Source organism: Ranitomeya imitator, chromosome 2, assembly GCF_032444005.1.
Source record: "Ranitomeya imitator isolate aRanImi1 chromosome 2, aRanImi1.pri, whole genome shotgun sequence".
NCBI classification, from domain to species: Eukaryota; Metazoa; Chordata; class Amphibia; order Anura; family Dendrobatidae; genus Ranitomeya; species Ranitomeya imitator.
The window spans coordinates 589,469,237-589,492,374 of NC_091283.1; the positions used below are offsets into that span (position 1 = coordinate 589,469,237).

Below are 23,138 nucleotides of genomic sequence, written 5' to 3' on the forward strand. Positions count from 1 at the left end.
AACCTTTGTTTGCAATTACAGCTAATAATCGTCTTTTATAAGACCTGATCAGGCCGGCACAGGTCTCTGGAGTTATCTTGGCCCACTCCACCATGCAGATCTTCTCCAAGTTATCTAGGTTCTTTGGGTGTCTCATGTGGACTTTAATCTTGAGCTCCTTCCACAAGTTTTCAATTGGGTTAAGGTCAGGAGACTGACTAGGCCACTGCAACACCTTGATTTTTTGCCTCTTGAACCAGGCCTTGGTTTTCTTGGCTGTGTGCTTTGGGTCGTTGTCTTGTTGGAAGATGAAATGACGACCCATCTTAAGACCCTTGATGGAGGAGCGGAGGTTCTTGGCCAAAATCTCCAGGTAGGCCGTGCTATCCATCTTCCCATGGATGCGGACCAGATGGCCAGGCCCCTTGGCTGAGAAACAGCCCCACAGCATGATGCTGCTACCACCATGCTTGACTGTAGGGATGGTATTCTTGGGGTCGTATGCAGTGCCATCCAGTCTCCAGACGTCACGTGTGTGGTTGGCACCAAAGATCTCGATCTTGGTCTCATCAGACCAGAGAACCTTGAACCAGTCAGTCTCAGAGTCCTCCAAGTGATCATGAGCAAACTGTAGATGAGCCTTGACATGACGCTTTGAAAGTAAAGGTACCTTACGGGCTCGTCTGGAACGGAGACCGTTGCGGTGGAGTACGTTACTTATGGTATTGACTGAAACCAATGTCCCCACTGCCATGAGATCTTTCCAGAGCTCCTTCCTTGTTGTCCTTGGGTTAGCCTTGACTCTTCGGACAAGCCTGGCCTCGGCACGGGAGGAAACTTTCAAAGGCTGTCCAGGCCGTGGAAGGCTAACAGTAGTTCCATAAGCCTTCCACTTCCGGATGATGCTCCCAATAGTGGAGACAGGTAGGCCCAACTCCTTGGAAAGGGTTTTGTACCCCTTGCCAGCCTTGTGACCCTCCACGATCTTGTCTCTGATGGCCTTGGAATGCTCCTTTGTCTTTCCCATGTTGACCATGTATGAGTGCTGTTCACAAGTTTGGGGAGGGTCTTAAATAGTCAGAAAAGGCTGGAAAAAGAGATAATTAATCCAAACATGTGAAGCTCATTGTTCTTTGTGCCTGAACTACTTCTTAATACTTTATGGAAACCAAACAGAATTCTGGTGGGTTGAGGGGTTGAATAATAAATGACCCTCTGAAAAGACTTTTCACAATTTAAAAAAAAAAAAAAAATAAACAAAGAAATAACATTCTTTTTTGCTGCAGTGCATTTCACACTTCCAGGCTGATCTACAGTCCAAATGTCACAATGCCAAGTTAATTCCAAATGTGTAAACCTGCTAAATCTGCAGGGGGTTGCATACTACTTGTAGGCACTGTATAAGTAGTTATGGCTCTTGGTAAAGAAAACAAAGCTCAAAAAAAAAATTTGCTGAATCTTTTAAAGAATTGCAATTCAAAATTAAGTTTTCTTTTACTTTAGGTTTGTGACACCAAATCATAAATTTCTGGGGGATAACGCACCCCACACCCCCACCCCATTCAAGAATGCTTTAGAGAAGTTTGGGTCGCTGAGGCCATTGGTAAGTGTGCTGATTTTAGGTGCCTGCTTCCAGCAATATAGAGATTACTGATCTTATCCCATCTACTATGGTTGTGGGCTGTCTTGCATTTCTGTATCTATCAGGAAGGTGATTGTCAGGTCATTTGGCTAGAAATATGTTCCTCTGTAGTGAGAAGTGCCGTATGTTGCTTATTATAAGACACACTGTAGGAGAAGACGAACCCCAAATTTTGGGGAGGAATATTTTAAAACCTTTTTTCTTTAATATAAATGTTGGTGCGTTTTATAGTAAGCTTTTATAGTAGCTCACTGGGGGTGGGGGTGGGGGGGGGGTGGAGCGGGGTCCTAGGAGTTGGGGTCGCTGTGGCAGGAGTGGGACAATGCTGGGTCCCTGAGCTGTTAGGAGGAGGTTTTCAGCGATGCGAGGCTGCGGCGGGACCCAGGCTTTTACAAAATGTCAGGGGTCTCCACACTTCATCCTTTTCACTGTGGAGGACTACTGGATAATGGCCGCCGGATGCAGCGCATGCGCAGATTGAGATCTAGGGAGCCGAACACTCTCCTCTAGAGCCCGGGGCCCACAGCATCACCCCACTCCTGCCTCCGTCACCATATTCCTGCAGTAGCAACCCTGCCCCCTGCTACACCACAGCCGCACCACAGTGCCACCTATTGGATGTAGTAATCCTAATAGTCAATATCGACACTTTTAACCCCTTTCTCCCCCCCCCCCCCCCCCCCCCCAAGGATGGTTTGCATGTCAATTATCGGGCCAATTTTTACAATTCTGACCACTGTCCCTTTGTGAGGTTATAACCCTGGAACACTTCAACGGATCCTGATGATTCTGACATTTTCTCGTGACATATTGTACTTCATGATGGTGTTAACATTTATTTGATATTACTTGCATTTATTTGTGAAAAAATGGATATTTGGCAAAAATTTTGTAAATCTTGCAATTTTCCAGCTTTGAATTTTCAAGCCCTTAAATCAGAGATATGTCACACAAAATACTTATAAAGTAGACATGAGGGAAATGTTACTTATTATCAGCACAATTTTGGAACCCAAATTTTTTTTTTAGGGAATTAAAAGGGTTAAAAGTTGACCAGCGATTTCTCATTTTTACAACTTTTTTTTTTTAAGGACCACATCACATTTGAAGTCACTTTGACGGATCTATATGATAGAAAATAACCAAGTGTGACACCATTCTAAAAACAGCAAAAAACACATTTAAGAAGTTTATTAACCCTTCAGGTGCTTCACAGAAATTTTTGGAATGTTTAAAAAAAAAATGAACATTTAACTTTTTTTCACAAAAAAATTACTTCAGATCCAACTTGTTTTATTTTACCAAGGGTAACAGGAGAAATTGGACCCCCAAAAAGTTGTTCAATTTGTCCTGAGTACGCTGATACCCCATATGTGGGGTAAACCCCTGTTTAAGCGCATGGCAGAGCTCGGAAGAGAAGGAGCTCTTTGACCTTTTTCAACGCAGAATTGGGTGGAATTGAGATCAGACGCCATGTTGCGTTTGCAGAGACCCTGATGTGCCTAAACAGTGGAAACCCCCCACAAGTTACACCATTTTGGAAACTAGACCACCTAAGGAACTTATCTAGATGTGTGGTGTTCACTTTGAACCCCCAATTGTTTCACTAAAGTTATAACGCAGAGCTGTGAAAATATCATTTTTTTTCCTCAAAAATTATCTTTTAGCCCCCAGTTTTGCATCACTGTGATCCATCACTGTGATCAAAATAAAATAAATTGTAAATCAAACCCCTCTTTTTCACCCGCTTAGTTAGGTAAAAATAATAAAATGTATTTTTCTCCATCCCCATGATGGCACCACGGAGAGAGGGGTCCGCCCTGTTGTGAGTTCTGTTTTTGGGCTCCCTCTGGTGGTTACTGATGGTACTGGGTGATTTGTGTTCTGCTGTCTCTGGTGTCCACCTGTTCTATTAGGATTTGGGAGTTTCCTATTTAACCGGGCTTTCTTGTCATTTCCCCGCCGGCTATCAAGGTTATCAGATTGTTTTGTTACCTCAGCTTCTGGCTTCAGTAATCTTCAGGACAAGCTAAGTTTTTGATTTTCTTGTTCCACGTTTTGCTTTATTTTTGTCTTGTCCAGCTTGCATTTAATTGTTTCTTTGCTGCTGGTTGCTCTAGTGGGCTGTAATTGCTCCTCATGTTCCATGAGTTGGAACATGAGTTCAAGTAATTGCAGGATGGTTTTTTGAAGGGTTTTTTGCTGACCGCGCAGTTTACTTTTGTATCCTCTGCTATCTAGTTTTAGCGGGCCTCATTTTGCTGAATCTGTTTTCATACTGTGTATGTGCCTTCCTCTCATTTCACCGTCATTATATGTGGGGGGCTGCTATTTCTGTGGGGTATTTCTCTGGAGGCAAGAGAGGTCTGTGTTTCTTCTAATAGGGGAAGTTAGATCTTCGGCTGGTGCGAGACGTCTAGGATCAACGTAGGCACGTTCCCCGGCTATTGTTATTTGTGTGTTCAGGTTTAGGGTCGCGGTCAGCTCAGGTTCCATCACCCTAGAGCTCGTTGGTGCTTGTCCTTTTGTGATTCCCTGCCATTGGAATCATGACACCGCCCCCAGGGACAGGAAACCTACAGGTGAAAAAGGGCGTACCTCTCTCCCACATCAGTTGGTTTCCTGTCCCTGACGGGGAACCTACAGCACGTACCTAAAGGATACTTCGTGGGATTCCAGGGGCTGGTACAGTCGGTTCCTGACAGGGGCGCCCTGTCACGGCTGGGTCGAGCTGGTTTTCTCTCCCCCCTTTTTCCCTTCCCTAAAGCACCACCGCTGGGGTCGGCGGGCCTTATGGGTGAGTGTGAAGGGGGAGGCAGTGAAGAGGATCAAGCCTGCCTTCCCCACGGGAAAAAAAAAGGGGAGGAAGGAGGCAGGTGGCGGCGGTCACCGAAATAGCCTCCGTACCGAGGCACAGCGGTACATGGAGATAGCGGCGGCTACTTCTCCATGAGGTCCCAGACAAAACCGGTATGGTGGGCAGAGGCCGGTGGGCCGGAGCGACATATGGGACCGCTGAAACGCCGGCGCCATTGCCGCCCAAACCGGAAGCTCCAAACAGGTGCGCGGGCAGGCGCCGGCAGACGGAACGCTGAGGCGCTCGCGCGGGCGTCCCCGCTTATATCTTTCTCTATGTGGGCGCCCGTGGTACGGAAAACCGGAAGTCAGGCGGGCGCATGTGCAGATCGCCACTTCCGCTGGCGGCGCAAGCGATTAAAGGAGCGCTTTCAGGCGGGAAAATGTGGACAATTCAAACCTCCTTTGCACTAAACGCAGTGCGGAGGCCACTATGAGCGACAAGGAGCAGCAGGATGCGCAGGAGATCGGTTATCTCCTGAGCAAGAGCAGGTACAGCGGCACCAGCGCTCACCGCATCAGCGCAAGGGAAACTCTTCCTCTCAACAGCGCAGCAGCAGTGGACGCTCAGTCACAACGCAGCCGGGTTGCTGCGAAAACCACACGACCGGTGACGAATCCAGTGGTGGATATAGTCCCCAGGCCTGAGACTGTATCTCTTATCCATGGGGGGTGAGTGATCTACGTGAAAGTGCTGAGTTTAATACGGGGTTACTCTTTCTCCTAGGGAAGAAAATGTACAGGCAAATCAAAGCACAAAGTATGTGCTAAATGTTCAGAAGAGCTTCCTTCCTCCTGGGAGAAAAAGCTATGCAGCACTTGCATAGAGAAGACGATTCAGGAGGAATCCCCGGCATTTGCCTCAGACCTAAAGTCATTAATAAGGAGTCAGGTGGAGAGTGCCCTCAAAGGCATTAAAACCTCAAAGAAAAAACGCAAAACAAGTCATAGGTTCCCTGAATCTAGTGTGGACGAGTCGGAAAGCGAAATATCTGATTCTAGTGATTCATCAGCCTCTGACACCTCTTCGCTATCCTCAGAAGGGGGACGCAGTTGCTTCCCTATCGAACAGACAGACGCCTTGGTAAAAGCCATCAGGACAACAATGGGTCTGGTAGATGAACACCCTAAAAGGGCGCAGGATATAATGTTCAGCGGTTTGGAACAAAAGAAAAGAGCGTTCCCAATAAATGAAAAAATTCACTCTCTAATTAAGAGAGAATGGAAAAAACAGACAAAAAAGTTCACTTGACTCCCAAGAGAAAATACCCTTTCGATGACCCAGCCTGCTCATCCTGGAGTAAGGCACCAAAATTGGATGTGGCCATAGCGATGGCCTCTAAAAAATTCGCCCTGCCCTTCGAGGACATGGGTACCTTAAAACAGGGGTCCCCAACTCCAGTCCTCAAGGCCCACCAACATGTCATGTTTTCAGGATTTCCTTAGTCTTGCCCAGGTAATAATTGCATCACCTGTGCAATGCAAAGGAAATCCTGAAAACATGACCTGTTGGTGGGCCTTGAGGACTGGAGTTGGGGACCCCTGCCTTAAAAGACCCTATGGACAAAAAAGCTGAGACCTTCTTGAAAAGCTCCTGGGAAGCGGCAGGGGGTGGACTAAAACCAGCCATCGCGGCCACTTGTACGGCCCGCTCCTTAATGGTGTGGCTCGAGCACTTGGATTCCCAATTAAAGGAAAAAGTCTCAAGAGAGACAATTCAAAAGTCAGTGTCTGTGATGAAAGGTGCGGCAGCCTTTTTGGCTGACGCATCGGTAGATTCGGCTAGATCAGCAGCCAGGTCAGCCTCTTTCTCAAACGCCGCAAGACGTGCCCTGTGGCTAAAGTGCTGGCCAAACAAAAACCAAACTATGTTCAATACCTTGTGAAGGCGAATTTTTATTTGGGTCAACATTAGACGACATCCTTGACAAAGCCGGGGATAAGAAGAAATCTTTTCCCGGGTTCTCCAACCAGTCTTACAGGCGTCCCTTTCGGAACAGAAAGTTCATGCGGAGGAGACCCCCAAAAGGGAATAAAGATGGATGGGAAGACAAAAGAAATAAGAACAGAGGGTTTTTGTTCATTTTGTTCAACAAACACTCCCCCCCCCCCCCCCCCCCCCTTCCCCCGATAATAAGAAAACACAATGAAGGTATTCCCTGGGTCAGAGGGAGACTAGCCGGTTTTCTTCCAGCCTGGGAAAAAATTTCAAACAGTCCTTGGATATTAGGCATAATACAAGGTCTCAAACTGAAATTCCGCATTCCTCCCGGCAATTCCTTCATAGTAACACCGCAGAGACAATCACACTAACAGTCATCTCTCCAGGAAGAAATCTTGAACTTAATTCAGAAGGGAGTGTTGCAAGAAGTCCCATACCAGGAAAAAGGCATGGGCTTCTACTCTCCCCTCTTCCTTCGGAGGAAATCGGACGGATCGTACAGGGCGATCATAAATCTCAAAAGATTAAACAGTTTCCTCGAGATTCAACACTTCAAAATGGAGACAATAAAATCTTGCGTGAAAATACTCTTTCCCTTGTGTTTCATGACTGTTTTAGACTTACGAGACGCATATTACCATGTGCCTATCCACAGGGATCATCAAAAGTATCTCAGACTAGCAGTGAATATCCAGGGGGAAGTGAAACACTACCAATCCCGGGCTCTTCCCTTCGGGTTAGCCATCGCACCTCGGGTGTTCACGAAAATGTCAGAAGTGATGGCCCACATACGGGAACAGAATGTTCTAATAGTTCCCTATCTGGACGACCTCCTTGTGGTAGGGACCTCATTCCAACATTGCAAACAACAGTTGGATTTGGTCATGGCTTCACTGTCGAGTCTAGGTTGGCTACTGAACATACCCAAATCCAGAGTAGTGCCAACCCAGGTACAGGAGTACTTAGGAATAGTTCTAGACTCGATCACGCAGAAGTGCTACCTTCCTCAGGGCAGGGAAAGATTCAAAAAATGACACAGGCTGTTACAGTTAACGATATCTCCAGTCACTACTCTAAGAAAAGCGATGTCCCTGCTGGGCTCCATGACAGTCTGTATCCCGGCCGTGCAGTGGGCACAATGTCATACCCGGGACCTACTATGGGAGACTTTAGATTCAAGCCTATCTCTGCACGGAAATTTAGATGGGCAATTAAGTATCTCATCAAGCACGATACACTCCCTAGTATGGTGGGCAGACCCAGTGAATTTAACCAAGGGGGTTCCTTGGGCACTACCGACGGAAAAAATCCTAACGACGGATGCAAGCCCCTGGGGGTGGGGAGCACACATAGACGATCAAGTGGCACAGGGGAATTGGAGCAAAAGTCAAGAGCTAGTCTCTTCAAACATGAAAGAACTGTTAGGGCCAATTTTACCGCTAACGACTTTCTAAAACTCCTTCACTCCCATCACGTAAAAATCTTTTCGGACAACCAGGTAGTGGTAGCATATCTAAACCACCAAGGGGGCACCAGGTCTTGAGCACTAATGGAGGTAACCCAATCCATCTTCCACATAGCAGAACACAATCTGAAGTCCTTAACAGCTCTCCACATAAAAGGCTCAGAAAACCAAACTGCAGACTTCTTGAGCAGGACATGCTTAAAACGGGGAGAGTGGGAGCTAAAACAATCGGTATTCAACCAGATCGTAAAACTTTGGGGACAGCCAAAAATAGACCTATTCGCGAACAGTCAAAACCAGAAAGTAAAAACATTCTGCTCAATCGATGCACCCGAACAGTGGCTTTCCCCCACATACTGGGTATTGGTGTACTCATGAGAAATTGCACAGTACATTTTGTGGTCCATTTTCTCCTGATACCCTTGTGAAAATGAAAGTTTGGTTCTAAACTACATTTTTCGTGATTTTAAGTAAAATGTTCACTTTTTCCTTCCACATTGCTTTAGTTCTCGTGACGCACCTGAAGGGTTAATAAATGAACGTGGGTTTGTGTGTCTATATAGGGGTGCAGTTTTTAGAATAGTGTCACTTTCGGGTATTTTCTGTTATATTGACTCCCGAAGTATAGCTAAGGCATATAATGAAATAGGCCCTGTCTAAATCCTCAGGATCAAATGTAGTAGCAGCAATAGAGGATGTCCCTAATATAAAACATAACTTTTAATACATCTCGTTATAAAATCTGGATCCTAACAAACACAAACAAAAAGAAAAACGTGCTCAAGTGAAACAGTGCTCAAGATAAAAAATTGGAGCAGTCTTACCAATTGGACGGACAAATAAGGGAAATCCCTCAGATGATAGGAGGAAGGTGGTACCGCTTGCACTCGCCAGGTAAGAGGGTAGGGAAATGATACGTAAATAACTATCTTCCCTGTAAACCCTCCACGAACTCCTGTCCTGACAAGGACAGGCCCCAAGTAGATCCTGCTAAGGATACCCACCAACCAATGAGAAAAAGCAACAAAAGAAACGAAAAAAAGAAAAATGTCTATAGTCTCCCAACGCGTTTCAACTCCAATGAGGGAGAATCATCAGGGGAGTTGTGTGATTCATGACCAATGGGTCTGCGGTAGTCCGTAAAAAATAATAATGTAGTCTCATTCATGAGGGTCCATATATAGCCTGGGTCCCGCAGTGGCAGGGAATACCCATATGCGGTTAACAGGTGTCCGTTATGTCCATAGCCTGTAAGGAGTCCCTGCATACTGATCCCAGTACCCACCTAATATAGCCCCCCCAATGCATCAGCTGTTGCAGATGATTACCCCAATCAGTGGGTTACTGATACATACCTGATTTAGAGCCATGTGTGCTCTTTCCCCACACGCTGGGCAGTGCCGGTCGCTAGAGCGATTGTTACCGGAAGTAAAGACGCCATACTATGCGTGTCATTTCCGCCCACCATGTTCTGGTAGCCCAATGGTGCCCACTGTAATCTCTCGTACCGCCGAACGGTATCCGCGCTAGATGCCGGAAGTATAGACGCCATATTGTGCGCGTCATTTCCGCCCACCATGTTCTGGTAGCCCGATGGTATTCACTGTAATCTCTCGTACCCGCGAACGGCATCAGCGCTCAATACCGGAAGTATAGACGCCATATTGCAAGCGTCACTTCCGCCCACCATGTTGTTGGAGCACAATGCTCCCTGTAGTTTGTGGTAAACCCTGGGGAGTAACTGTCACACCTGTATGACGCATAGTACCCGCCCACCACGTTCTGCGGGCACCATGCTTCTAATATTTACAAACATTGGTGCACAGTGTCTATCTCCATTGACGCATAGCATAGACATTCAGCAATCATTCCGGGCACCGTTTTCAGGGGTACATGACGTTTGTCTTAAAAGTTAACACTTCGACTCTGCAGAGAGTATTATACATTTTTTGTGCCCACAGCATAGAGATGTACCAATAGACATAAATATAATAACTCTATGTATCCACACATAGGTGCTATCATTGTCTATCAGGGGAGGAAGGTGGTGGGGGGGGTTATATGGGCAAAAGGGGCATATAAGCAAGGAGGCATGGCACATTGGTTACTATATTAGTTAGGTCCTAAAAACAGAACTAATTCCATACTGTAATTGGGAAAGAGCCCAAATGGGTCCCCGATCAATGCAGTAAATGGAGATCACAATAGAAATGAGCAATGGCTCCATTGCTAAATGATAAACATAATGACTAGTTTTGTTTTCTTTGGCCGTTCTAACAGCAAAGGTCCTTAAGCAGAGATGTACTATGGGGGTGAAATGGATATAGTAGTCCCCTCCCAATATACATATAAAAAGTGTCATGAAAGAAAGGGGGGGAGGTGAAAACTTCGCAATAACTAGTAACCTACGTATAAAAAACGAAGGCTACTGATGGAAGGATATACTTATAGTTCTGAGAAGGGGGGAGGGGGGGGGGGGGAGGGGGGGGGGGGGTTAGGGGGGGGGGGGGGGCCCAGAATGGGGACAATGGAAGGAGAAGAAAATAGGTACGGGGAGCTAGTTACAGAAAACATCCAAAATTGATCTGATCATTAAGACCCCTGGGATGGCAGGTATCTAACAAAAATATCCAACTCGCTTCTTTTTGAAGCAACAATCTGTCTAGGTCGCCACCTCTAGCTGGCATATCAATTTTGTCAATTCCCATAAATCGCATGACTCTAAGGTCTCCTCCATGCAGGTTGTTCACATGTTTAGCAATTGGAGTATCCCTATGGTTTCGTATGTCTCCCAAATGCTCCCCTACCCTCCTCCTTAATTCTCTAATTGTTTTCCCTACATACGTGATGCCACATTGGCACAGAGCGCGATAGACAACTCCTGTGCTTCTGCAGTTCACGAATTTTTTTAGTTTGATGGTCTCTTGTGTATTCTCGTTATAGAACGCCTTTCCTGTATTGATTGAGTCACACACTCTACATCCACCGCACCTAAAACATCCCGCCGGTCTCTGTGGGAGCCAAGTAGACCCCCTGGGCGTGGTAAAGTGACTGTGGACGAGTTAACTTTTAAGACAAACGTCATGTACCCCTGAAAACGGTGCCCGGAATGATTGCTGAATGTCTATGCTATGCGTCAATGGAGATAGACACTGTGCACCAATGTTTGTAAATATTAGAAGCATGGTGCCCGCAGAACGTGGTGGGCGGGTACTATGCGTCATACAGGTGTGACAGTTACTCCCCAGGGTTTACCACAAACTACAGGGAGCATTGTGCTCCAACAACATGGTGGGCGGAAGTGACGCTTGCAATATGGCGTCTATACTTCCGGTATTGAGCGCTGATGCCGTTCGCGGGTACGAGAGATTACAGTGAATACCATCGGGCTACCAGAACATGGTGGGCGGAAATGACGCGCACAATATGGCGTCTATACTTCCGGCATCTAGCGCGGATACCGTTCGGCGGTACGAGAGATTACAGTGGGCACCATTGGGCTACCAGAACATGGTGGGCGGAAATGACACGCATAGTATGGCGTCTTTACTTCCGGTAACAATCGCTCTAGCGACCGGCACTGCCCAGCGTGTGGGGAAAGAGCACACATGGCTCTAAATCAGGTATGTATCAGTAACCCACTGATTGGGGTAATCATCTGCAACAGCTGATGCATTGGGGGGGCTATATTAGGTGGGTACTGGGATCAGTATGCAGGGACTCCTTACAGGCTATGGACATAACGGACACCTGTTAACCGCATATGGGTATTCCCTGCCACTGCGGGACCCAGGCTATATATGGACCCTCATGAATGAGACTACATTATTATTTTTTACGGACTACCGCAGACCCATTGGTCATGAATCACACAACTCCCCTGATGATTCTCCCTCATTGGAGTTGAAACGCGTTGGGAGACTATAGACATTTTTCTTTTTTTCGTTTCTTTTGTTGCTTTTTCTCATTGGTTGGTGGGTATCCTTAGCAGGATCTACTTGGGGCCTGTCCTTGTCAGGACAGGAGTTCGTGGAGGGTTTACAGGGAAGATAGTTATTTACGTATCATTTCCCTACCCTCTTACCTGGCGAGTGCAAGCGGTACCACCTTCCTCCTATCATCTGAGGGATTTCCCTTATTTGTCCGTCCAATTGGTAAGACTGCTCCAATTTTTTATCTTGAGCACTGTTTCACTTGAGCACGTTTTTCTTTTTGTTTGTGTTTGTTAGGATCCAGATTTTATAACGAGATGTATTAAAAGTTATGTTTTATATTAGGGATATCCTCTATTGCTGCTACTATATTGACCCCCCCCCCCCCCCCCCCCCCCAAACTCAATTCAAATGTGAGGTGGTCCCTAAAAAAAAGTAGTAAAAAATGTGGGAAATGTTAACTACTTTGTGCATTATGACTCTTGATTTAAGGTCATAAAAATTACAAGTTTGAAAATTGCTAAATTTTTGCCAAATTTCCTTCCCCCCCCCCCCCAAATAAACACAAGTTATATCGGAGAAATTTTACCTCTAACATGAAGTACAATATGTCACGAAAAAACATTCTCTGAATCAGTGGGATACGCTGAAGTGTTCCAGAGCTATTACCTCATAAAGTGACAGTGGTCAGAATTGTAAAAATTTGCCTGGTCATTAAGTACCAAATTGGTTCTCATTAAGGGGTTAATGAGCCTTGCCATATTACTTAAAAAAACCTAAAGTTAATCCACAATCTCAATTTGCAGACCTGGTGTTTTTAGGGTGTTGTGGAAACCTAATATGGAAATTATTTTATTAATGTAACTCATGTACTACGTATGTTAAATGAGCCCACGCCATACATAAAGGTGCCAGCTGTGACTACTTTTTTTTTTTTTTTTCTTTAAACTACGGTATATAGTTTTACTGTATAGATTCTTTCAGCATTCTTTGTATTGTTAGGCAAACCACTAGCCCTCACAGCACCAGCCCCATATTTTTTTTAATTTTTTTAATTTTTAGCATTCTACTTTTTAATATTGATGCTGCATAGGCAGCATCAATAGTAAAAAGTTGGTCACACTTGTCAAGCACTATACTTGACAAGTGTGACCAACCTGTCAATCGCTTTTCCAAGCGATGCTTCAAATCTCTTGTAAAGCGCAAGCATTCTGCAAGCTAAAAACGCTTGTTTTGCGGGAAAACGCATGCGAATTCCGCATGCTTTTTACCCGCGGCACGGAGTTGCGGAAATGCTGCGGACATTTCCGCACCGTTTCTGCAACGTGGGCACATAGCCTTAATTAAACAAAAAGAAGTCAAAAACCATGTCTGTTACTGCTGTAATCATGCTGACTTGGAGAATCATGCTACCAGGTTATTTTTGCTAAGCAATGAACATCGTAAAAGCAAAAAACAATTGAAGTGTTTTTTTTTCCCTTATTTTTTTTGTAAATCCACCATTTTGGTGCCCTAGATATGAACCTTTTTAAGTAGTGCTAATTTTTCTACGCTCTACAAGGGGGCATAGCTGTATTATGAAGAGCGACCTAAAGACATGCCCTCAGAATCTTGTTAGAATAGATTTTTTTTTTTTCTTTTAAGATCCATGCCTTTGGAACAGTTTAATGGATTTACAAAATACACTGTGTTCCAAATTATTATGCAAATTATATTTTTCTCAGGTTTTCCTAAATGGTCGGTGCAAATGAGTCAGTCTAATAAGTCATCACCCGTTAGAGTATACATCGAATTTTATTGCAGAAACCTCCCAATGATAAGTATATCTCCAAAATGAATAAAAACTCAATGCACTGTTCCAAATTATTAGGCACAGTAGAATTTCTATACATTTGATATGTTTTAAAGATCTGAAAATGCTCATTTGTTGAATTTGCAGCATTAGGAGGTCACATTCACTGAACAAAAAAACTATTTAACTCCAAAACATCCTAACAGGCCAAGTTACATGTTAACATAGGACCCCTTCTTTGATATCACCTTCACAATTCTTGCATCCATTGAACTTGTGAGTTTTTGGAGAGTTTCTGCTTGTATTTATTTGCATGAAGTCAGAATCGCCTCCCAGAGCTGCTGTTTTGAGGTGAACTGCCTCCCACCCTCATAGGTCTTTTGCTTGATGATACTCCAAAGATTCTCTATAGGGCTGAGGTCAGGGGAAGATGGTGGCCACACCATGGGTTTATCTCCTTTTATGCCCGTAGCAGCCAATGACTCGGAGGTATTTTGTGGCATGAGATGGTGCATTGTCATACATGAAGATGATTTTGCTCCAGAAGGCACGTTTCTGCTTTTTAGACCATGGAAGAAAGTTGTCAGTCAGAAACTCTAAATACTTTGCAGAGGTCATTTTCACACCTTCAGGAACCTTAAAGCGTCCTACCAGCGGTTTCCCCATGATTACGGCCCAAAATGTGACTCCTCCACCTCCTTGCTGATGTCGCAGCCTTTTTGGGACATGGTGGCCATCCACTACTCCATCCATCTGGACCATCCAGGGTTGCTTGACACTCATCAGTAAACAAGACTATTTGGAAATTAGTGTTCATGTATGTCTGGGCCCACTTTAAACATTTCTGCTTGTGAACACTGTTTAAGGCCATGTTCACACGTTGCGGTTTTTACCGCGGAACCGCAGCGATTTTGCCGCTGCGGGTCCGCTGCAGTTTCCATTGCGTTTACATTTACATGTAAACCAATGGAAACCGCAAACCGCTGTGCACATGCTGCGGGAAAAACCGCGCAGAAACGCAGCGGTTAAAAACCCGCAGCATGTCACTTCTTTGTGCAGAATCGCAGCGATTCTGCACCCATAGAAATGCATTGATCCGCGTACTTCCCGCCTGGGGCTGTGCCCACCATGTGGGAACTAAGCGGATAATGTGCGGGTTATACCTGGGGTGGAGGAGAGGAGACTCTCCTCCAGGCCCCGGGAACCATATTTGTGGTAAAAAAAAAGAATTAAAATAAAAAATAATGTTATACTCACCTCTGAAGTCTCAGCGCTGCACGCGGCTGTCCGGTCTCAGGTTTGCTATGTGACCAGGACCTGCGGTGACGTTGCGGTCACATGACCGTGACGTCACGAAGGTCCTTCTCGCACAGCATCTTTGGAACCGGACCGCCGCCTGCAGCGCCGAGGAGATCGGGACGTCAGAGGGTGAGTATATCATGATTTTTTTATTATTAACATTATTGATGCTGCATATTGCTACATATGCAGCATCAATAGTAGGGGCAAAATCCCGCAGCGGAACCCGCAGGACAAAACGTGATAAATCTGCAGGGATAACCGCAGCGGGTTTGCCCTGCAGATTTATCAAATCCGCTGCGGGAAAACCCGCATGGACCCGACGCAACGTGTAAACATTGCCTAAGGGTGGCTGAATATTTAGGTTTATGCACCACAGCAATCCTTTGAAGGATCCTACATCTTGAGGTTCTAGGGACTCCAGAGGCACCAGCAGCTTCAAATAACGGTTTGCTACTTTGTAATGGTATTTTGGGCTCTCTTAATCCCATGAATTTGTCTGGCAGAAACCTTCCTCATGCCTTTGTCTGCATGAACTCTGTCTATGCTCTTTCAGTCACAAATTTCTTCACAGTATGATGACCACTCTTAAGTTTTCGTGGAATATCTAAATTTTTCATACCTTGTCCAAGGCATTGCACTATTTAATGCTTTTCAGCAGCAGAGAGATCCTTTTTATTTCTCATATTACTTGAAACCTGTGGCCTGCTTAATAATGTGGAACATCATTTTTAAGTAGTTTTCCTTTAATTAGAATCACCTGGAAAACTAATTATCTCATGTGTTTAAGATTGATTTCAGTGATCCATTGAGCTCTGAGACACAATACCATCCATGAGTTTATTTGAAAAACAAAACAAATCTTTGACACTTCCAATTAGCATTATAATTTGGAATACAGTGTATGTGTATATATGTATATGTATGTATGTATATATATATATGTGTGTGTGTGTGTGTGTGTGTGTGTGTGTGTGTGTGTGTGTGTGTGTATACACACGCACGCGCGCGCGCGTGTGTGTATGTATGTGTATGTATATATATATATGTGTGTATATATATATATATATATATATATATATATATATATATATATATATATATATATATATATATATATGTGTGTGTATATATATATATATATATATATATATATATAGACCTTCAGACAAATCCTCTAAGTCAAAGTTAAATTAGTGACTGATATGTTAAACTTGTAGCCTCCTACACCTCACTTTGAAGAGGATCTGAAGGAAGTTCTGCGCAGCGAATCTGGCATAGAACTGGTCATTGTAGATGAACTCACGCAAGATCGCTCGAAAAGGAAACCTGGGGTAAGTAGTGGCCCGGTGCAGGCACATTATATTCTCACCAATTCTATGTAATTGCTTTGCTTTTGCACCTATACTGGGTGTTTTTTTTATTTTTTATTTTTTTGTCCTTCCAGCATCCTCATAGTCCCATCAAGAAAGTGCGAAAGTCTCTCGCTTTAGATGTTGTTGACAAGGAGATCAAACCTCCTACACTGTCCCTGCCTTCAGCAGCCTCTCTACAAGCACAGGTAAAATGTTAGATGAGGATTGTTCTTCTGTAGAAAATAACTAGTTCCTTTTTGAAGCATTGGTTGCTGACAGCTTTACCTTTTTTCTTGACCTGATGAAATTCTCCCTTTATGTATTTTTTTGGCTCTCATTACATGGCAAGAATGACCTGGCAATATAATTCTCCAGGCTAGTATGATTACGGCAAGTCAAACACATAGCCATAGTCAGGAAAGATGCAGGCTCAGTTCCTGAGCTCGCATCAGACAGCTGAGGAAATGTGCTTGACACTTCCTCCCCCTATTCCCTCAGTGAGCCACAAGTTGCAGGTGCTAATAGTGACTTTGAATGAATGGCCCTTTGAATTATTTTTCAGTGTAAAACCGACCAGCTCCCTAATTCAGCAATGTGGCTATACAAAGGTGCAGTTCTCGGATCGAAATTCATCCGGCAATGAGAGCCGGGTGCTTTTTTTTTTTTTTTTTGTCCTTTTTAAATCATGTATACGAGTCTGTACCCATGAGCTGCAGAGCAAGACTTCAGTTTTGCAACAGACTCACACGCACTGCACACACAAGCACTTGCCAAGCTGTTGTGACTAATTCTCCAAATGTGCAGTGTACAACTGAGAAGCGGGAAGAAATGTAAGATGTCACATAGCTGTAAGTATGAAAATTGCATGAGGGAAGTGTCCATACGATGACTGCTGGAACCTGCCAGTGAGGACATTACACACTGTTGGCATTGGCTACATGGCTTGATTTTATAATTAGAGGGCCCAGTCTCTATACTGTGCATCGTCATCACACTCCTCCTTCTTTGCATCCTGTACCCTTTCACTGTCCCACACACTACTCAGTCTATATTCTGTGCCCACTCAGTTTTCTACTCCCATACTGTCTACTTAAACGTTTCTCTCTTCATCCTCAGGTAGATTCCCCCCGTTAACCATACTGTATCCTCACATATTTTACCCCCTTGCTCTCCATACTGTCTCTGCACACATCCCATCACTCTGGCACGCTGAATATATCCCCCCTCCACACAGAGTAGATCCCCCTTCCCCCCACATCCGCAATGAAGAAGTCCTCCCCACATCCACACTGAATAACCCCCCCAAACACACACATAATAAATCCTCCCCCTTCTACACCGAATCTTCAGTGTCTTCAGCTCCACAGGAGCACATACCACAGGTCCTCTGCTCTTGCGTGTCTGCAAGTGACATCAGCAGCGTGATCACATGACATGATCATGCTGTTTTCGCCCTGACCTGGTGGTCAGAGCTTCAATTGTTCTCATGTCTGGAAGACGCGAGTACAGTTGTTCACTGGACTCTGGGAGCCTGCACACTGAAGCTGCTCTGAGCTTGACACCCGGCTCAGAGAATGGCTGAATTCCCGCCCAGTGGGTGGCAGAATGCAGCCACCGAGGGGAGAAACTTCAGACAGCCGCATTAGCCGGTTCGATTGTGCCTCCCTGACTGCTGCCCCGGCTGCCTCTCCTAGATACGCCTCTGAGCTTTCTGGTCCATGATGTGTGGTGATGGTCTCCCAGCTTGGTGTATTAGTATAAGGTGTAGCAAACTGCTATGAAGAGCAGGGCTTCAGGTGGTGACGTCTCTAAGTAGTCTGGCAGAGAATTGCAGACCTGGATGACATACTCTGGTCATGGGAAAGGTGGGGTCTAATGGGGTAATATATTAAACTGGAGATTGGATGACCATGCCAGTTAAAAGCTTGCTTGAAGCTGGATATGGTCTTCTTGCATCAAACACTCCCTCCACACCAAGTGAGGGCAAGGTGGGAGCCCCTAGATATGAGGATACTGCCTATAAGGGAGGACTGCACATCATCTGTGTATTTTATGAAAGTGACAATGGGTGCCAGGATGTCCTTACTTAGAGGGCTGTGAATGGGTCTTGCTGAATGTGGCTTTTAAGGTAAGAAAGGTTGTAGCCTACAGCACTAGAAAAATACAAAATAAGAGCTTTCAGTAAGAGCTAAGTGATTGGGCTTAGCTTAAAAATCTTGAATATGGAGACCCTGCGCTCGGCTCATGCTGTGCCTGATGATGAAGCAAGTCTATACATGAGTATATAACAGTCGGATGTGTATGTATTCCTTCATGTATTATGCACCAGTCCTGAGTTTTAGGGTGTATTTCAGAAAAAGCTGTTCTGATAATCCTGTAGGTTTAGAGCTGTTGTCTCATTGTGTTCATTGGGGCTTACATTTTGGAAAATATTTATTTTTTTTCTGTCACAATTCATTGGCTCTCAAAAATTACATGTTCCTCTACTTAAAGAAAGTGTAACGGTTTCCATTGACCTTTTCCATGGTGCTGGGTTGGACCAGAAATCTAATTTGGCTGTTAATGACACTTTGGGTTGGTGTATTGCATTTGAGTTGGTAGCTTGATGTATTCTGAATAATTATTCTTATTTCTTCATCAGCCTCAGACCTGCGAGAGCTTCTTATCCATATCCCTTAATGACTCGTCTTGTAGCAGTAAAGAGAACAGTTTATTAAATCAGGGATTTGTCCAGGTCAAGCAGAGCAAAGGATCCTTGATCCATGAAGAAACCTCACATACTGATATCGGGGAGCTGGTAAAAACTCAGGAGTCATCTCTTCGTAAAGGCATACTCATCAAAACTGAGCCAACAGTACATGTAATTACAGACCCAAGCTTACCAGTGGATGTAGGCACCATTTTGAATACCTCCCATAACAATAGTAAAGAAAACGATATGAAGCCCAATAAGCTTACTGCTTGTAATGCTGAAAGACAGATAGCAACACGAACAGAAACGCTCAGGATTCCAGAACCGGTAAGTATACTAAAAATGAGACATGATCTGGTAATGTGTGTTGATTGGTATAATGCTGGAGAGCTTTGCTGAGCGGCTTATGATGTCATATATTTGTCTAAGGTTATGACAGCTAGTGATGAGCGAGTGTGCTCGTTACTCGAGATTTCTTAGCATGCTCGGGTGATCTTATGCGTGCTTGTTGATTTTGTGTCCCTGCAGCTGCATTATTTGTGGCTGCTAGGCAGCCTGAATACATGTGGGGATTCCTTAACAAACAGGCAATCCCTGAAAGTGTTCAGGCTGTCTAGCAGCTGCAAATCAGGCAGCTGGGGGGGACTGAAACATATTCTGCGAGGACGCCCAAGATATTCGGAGAACACCGAGCATGGTCAGAAAACTCGAATAACGAGCACACTTGCTCAAAACTAATGTCAGCACGTAGCGTAAATGCTGAGCTTTTTTTCTGCTGCTTTTTATCCACCTGTTTTTGAGTAAGTATCTGCATCAAAGTATGCAATAACAATCCTCTGATTTCTGCAAGTTTATCCGCTCTTCCCCCCCTCCCTTTTGTTTATGTGCTCTTTCCTCCCTTTTGTTTATGCGCACCACCCGCTCTTTCCCTCTTCCCTTTCCCTCCTCCCTTTTGTTTATGCGCTCTTTCCCTCCTCCCTTTTGTTTATGAGCTCTTTGCCTCCTCCCTTTTGTTTATGAGCTCTTTCCCTCCTCCCTTTTGTTTATGCGCACCACCCGCTCTTTCCCTCCTCCCTTTTTGTTTATGCGCGCTTTCCTTCCTCCCTCTCTTTTTATGTGCTCTTTAATTCCTCCCTTTTGTTTATGCACTCTTCCCTCCTCCTCCCTCCCTTTTTGTTTATGCGAGCTTTCCTTCCTCCCTTTGGTTTATGCACTCTTTCCCTCCTCCCTTCTGTTTATGCGCTCTCTCCCTCCTCCCTCTCCCTCTTCCTCCTCCCTCTTCCTCCTCCCTCTTCCTCCTCCCTCTTCCTCCTCCCTCTCCCTCCTCCCTCTCCCTCCTCCGTATCCCTCCCAGAGGGCATCCGTCATGTGGTGTCTAATGCCCTGAAGCTTCCATCAGTGGGGGCCGTACACAATCGTATGAGTTGTGATGAATTTCACTCCGATTGGAGCTGCCTGTGACTTCAGATTTTTACTTTGGTTTTCGAGGGGGTGCTCGGGAGGGGGTTGAATCCAGTGGTCTTTTAGTTGATGTTTGTTTCCATTGACTCTTTGATGCATTGTCATGTTCTTGGTGAATTAGGCTACTTTCACACTTGCGTCGTGCACTGCACGTCGCTATGTGACGTTGCGGCGCACCGACGCAAGCAGTGAAAGTGCCGCACAACAGGGGTAGCGGATGCATTTTTCCAGCACATCCGCTGCCCCATTGTGAGGTGCGGGGAGGCGGGGGCGGAGTTCCGGACGCGCATGCGCGGTCAGAAATGGCGGACACAGCGCAGCAAAAAAACGTTACATGTAACTTTTTTTTGCTGCCAGCGGTCCACCACAACACGGTGCAACTGTCGCACGACGGTTGCGACGTGTGTCAATGCGTCGCTAATGTTAGTCTATGGGGAAAAAACACATACTGCAGACAACTTTGCAGGATGCGTTTTTTCCCCTAAACGACGCATTGCGACGTATTGAAAACTACGCTAGTGTGAAAGTAGCCTTACTCAATAACAGTAAATTCTTTGATGGAGCTTTTGTCTAAGATCTGATGTGTGATTTAGATGTTCACTTTAACTGTTTTTTGAGCAGTGTAGTTGGCTTTATACCTTTTATACCTTTTTAAGATTTGTAGTCAGAAAGCAAAAAGGCCTCTCCTTCAATTAAAAAGGTTGGCAGTAGTGATGAGCGAGCGTGCGAACAGACAGGCAATCCCTGCACCTGATGTGGCTGTTGAACAGCCCGCGAGACATGCGGCCGCGGGAACTCGAGCATATCATTCGAGCAGGCCGAATATGTCTTGTTAGGAAACGTGCCTGCTCGAATGACACCTTATCTGAGCTCGCTCATCACTAGTTGGCAGATTGTAAAATTGTACTCTGTAAAGTTTGACTGTTCAGACTGGTCTTGGACTCCCTATTTACTTGAGCAAAGGTGGTAACTTTTGCTGGCTAATATTGGGGTCTTTTAGGTGTCGTTTTTTTTTTTTTTTTTTTTCCTTCCCCCTTCACTGGATTTGATTTTGAGAGATGTCTCTACCTGGGGCAATTAATGGAGAAATGAGGATAATTTTTTGCATGTACATTTTGCGGATTGCTTTGGGGTCCATAATTTGTGATATATAGATGATGGGGTGGTCTGCTGGCACTGGTCGGTATCGTTGGTAGAACTTCCCATGACGTATCTGTGTTAATGACCTAGAGATGATTATGCTATAGCCATTTATTCTGGGTGACTTGATGCGGCTGCTAGGCAATAAACCTTCACGATTATGTTAGGCTTTAAAAAGGTTAAATTGCACATGCTGATTTCCGTGCAAATTACAAGGCTAGAAAAGAATTGACTGCAGGTGTTCTCTTACCAAACAACATCCATATCGCGCTCTCGATGCCACCCATGGCTCCCACAACGATTAGTAATTAGAGGAACTTTGATAATTATTCTTTCCCATTTTGAAAGCGTTAAAGCAGCCGCTGCATTTCCAGCCGTCTTTTAATCCAGACCAAGTGTTTACCTTTAATTATATGTTCAATAATGTAAAGAATTCGCTCAAGTGAAACATAGATGTCTGATTTTCAGCTGAACTAAAGTTCACAGCATGCCATGGAGGACTCTCCCTATGGTAACAAGGATGATATTGAGTGATAAGTAGTGTTTAGCACTGGGCCCTCATTGTCTCTAAGCCCCCATATTGTTTGCAGAGCCAGACTCCATAGTATTAACCACTTATTAACTTGGCGGGAAAGAGCAAGGGATACCAATAAAATGTGCAGCCATAAATGTTCATTATTGGAGCTAGAGCTCGGAGGCTGGAGTCCTTCTGGAAATAAAGCCAGCCAGCTCTGGGAACTGACAGGTCAATGGGGGAGCGGGAGCCGCTAACAGAGGGCAGACCTTAGGACTCCTTGGGTTTGTCCCTTGTAAAGTAAATCGGCAGTGTGCTCTCCCCTGTTGGTGTCCTGTAATGCCGTGGTACCTTCATTCATAATTAGTGGAACTGTAATGTGAGGCCGGGATCACACATGCGAGAAACACGTCCGTGTCTCGCATGTGAAATCCAAGCTCTGGCGCCGGCACTCCAGAGCGGAACGTGCAGCCACATAGCAACACATGGAGCCGCACGCTTTGCTCTGGAGTGCCGGCGCCAGAGCTTGGATTTCACATGCGAGACACGGACGTGTTTCTCGCATGTGATCCCGGCCTTAACCCCTCTGTGACCTTAGACGTACTATCCCGTCGAGGTGCCCTGGGCTTATCTGACCCTGGACGGGATAGTACGTCATAGCCGATCGGCCGCGCTCACGGGGGGAGCGCGGCCGATCGCGGCCGGGTGTCAGCTGCTTATCGCAGCTGACATCCGGCACTATGTGCCAGGAGCGGTCACGGACCGCCCCCGGCACATTAACCCCTGGCACACCGCGATCAAAGATGATCGCGATGTGCCGGCGGTACAGGGAAGCACCGCGCAGGGAGGGGGCTCCCTGCGGGCTTCCCTGAGCCCCCCGCAGCAACGCGATGTGATCGCGTTGCTGCGAGGGTCTCCTCACCTCCCTCCCTGCTCGAGCCCCGGATCCAAGATGGCCGCGGATCCGGGTCCTGCAGGGAGGGAGGTGGCTTCACAGAGCCTGCACAGAGCAGGCACTGTGAAGCAGCCTGCACTCCTATCAGATCAGTGATCTGACAGAGTGCTGTGC

General features: G+C 45.5%; 1 protein-coding gene across 1 annotated transcript in view; it reads left to right on the forward strand.

Moving 5' to 3' along the window:
- Positions 1–23,138, forward strand: part of MYBL2 (MYB proto-oncogene like 2) — a 68,469-nt gene that overhangs the window by 39,545 nt on the left and 5,786 nt on the right. Inside the window, exons 10-13 of the mRNA XM_069752321.1 lie at positions 1,483–1,582; positions 16,128–16,241; positions 16,355–16,468; positions 18,904–19,281. Of these exons, the coding sequence (XP_069608422.1) occupies positions 1,483–1,582; positions 16,128–16,241; positions 16,355–16,468; positions 18,904–19,281 (706 nt within the window). The remainder of the gene's footprint in view (positions 1–1,482; positions 1,583–16,127; positions 16,242–16,354; positions 16,469–18,903; positions 19,282–23,138) is intronic.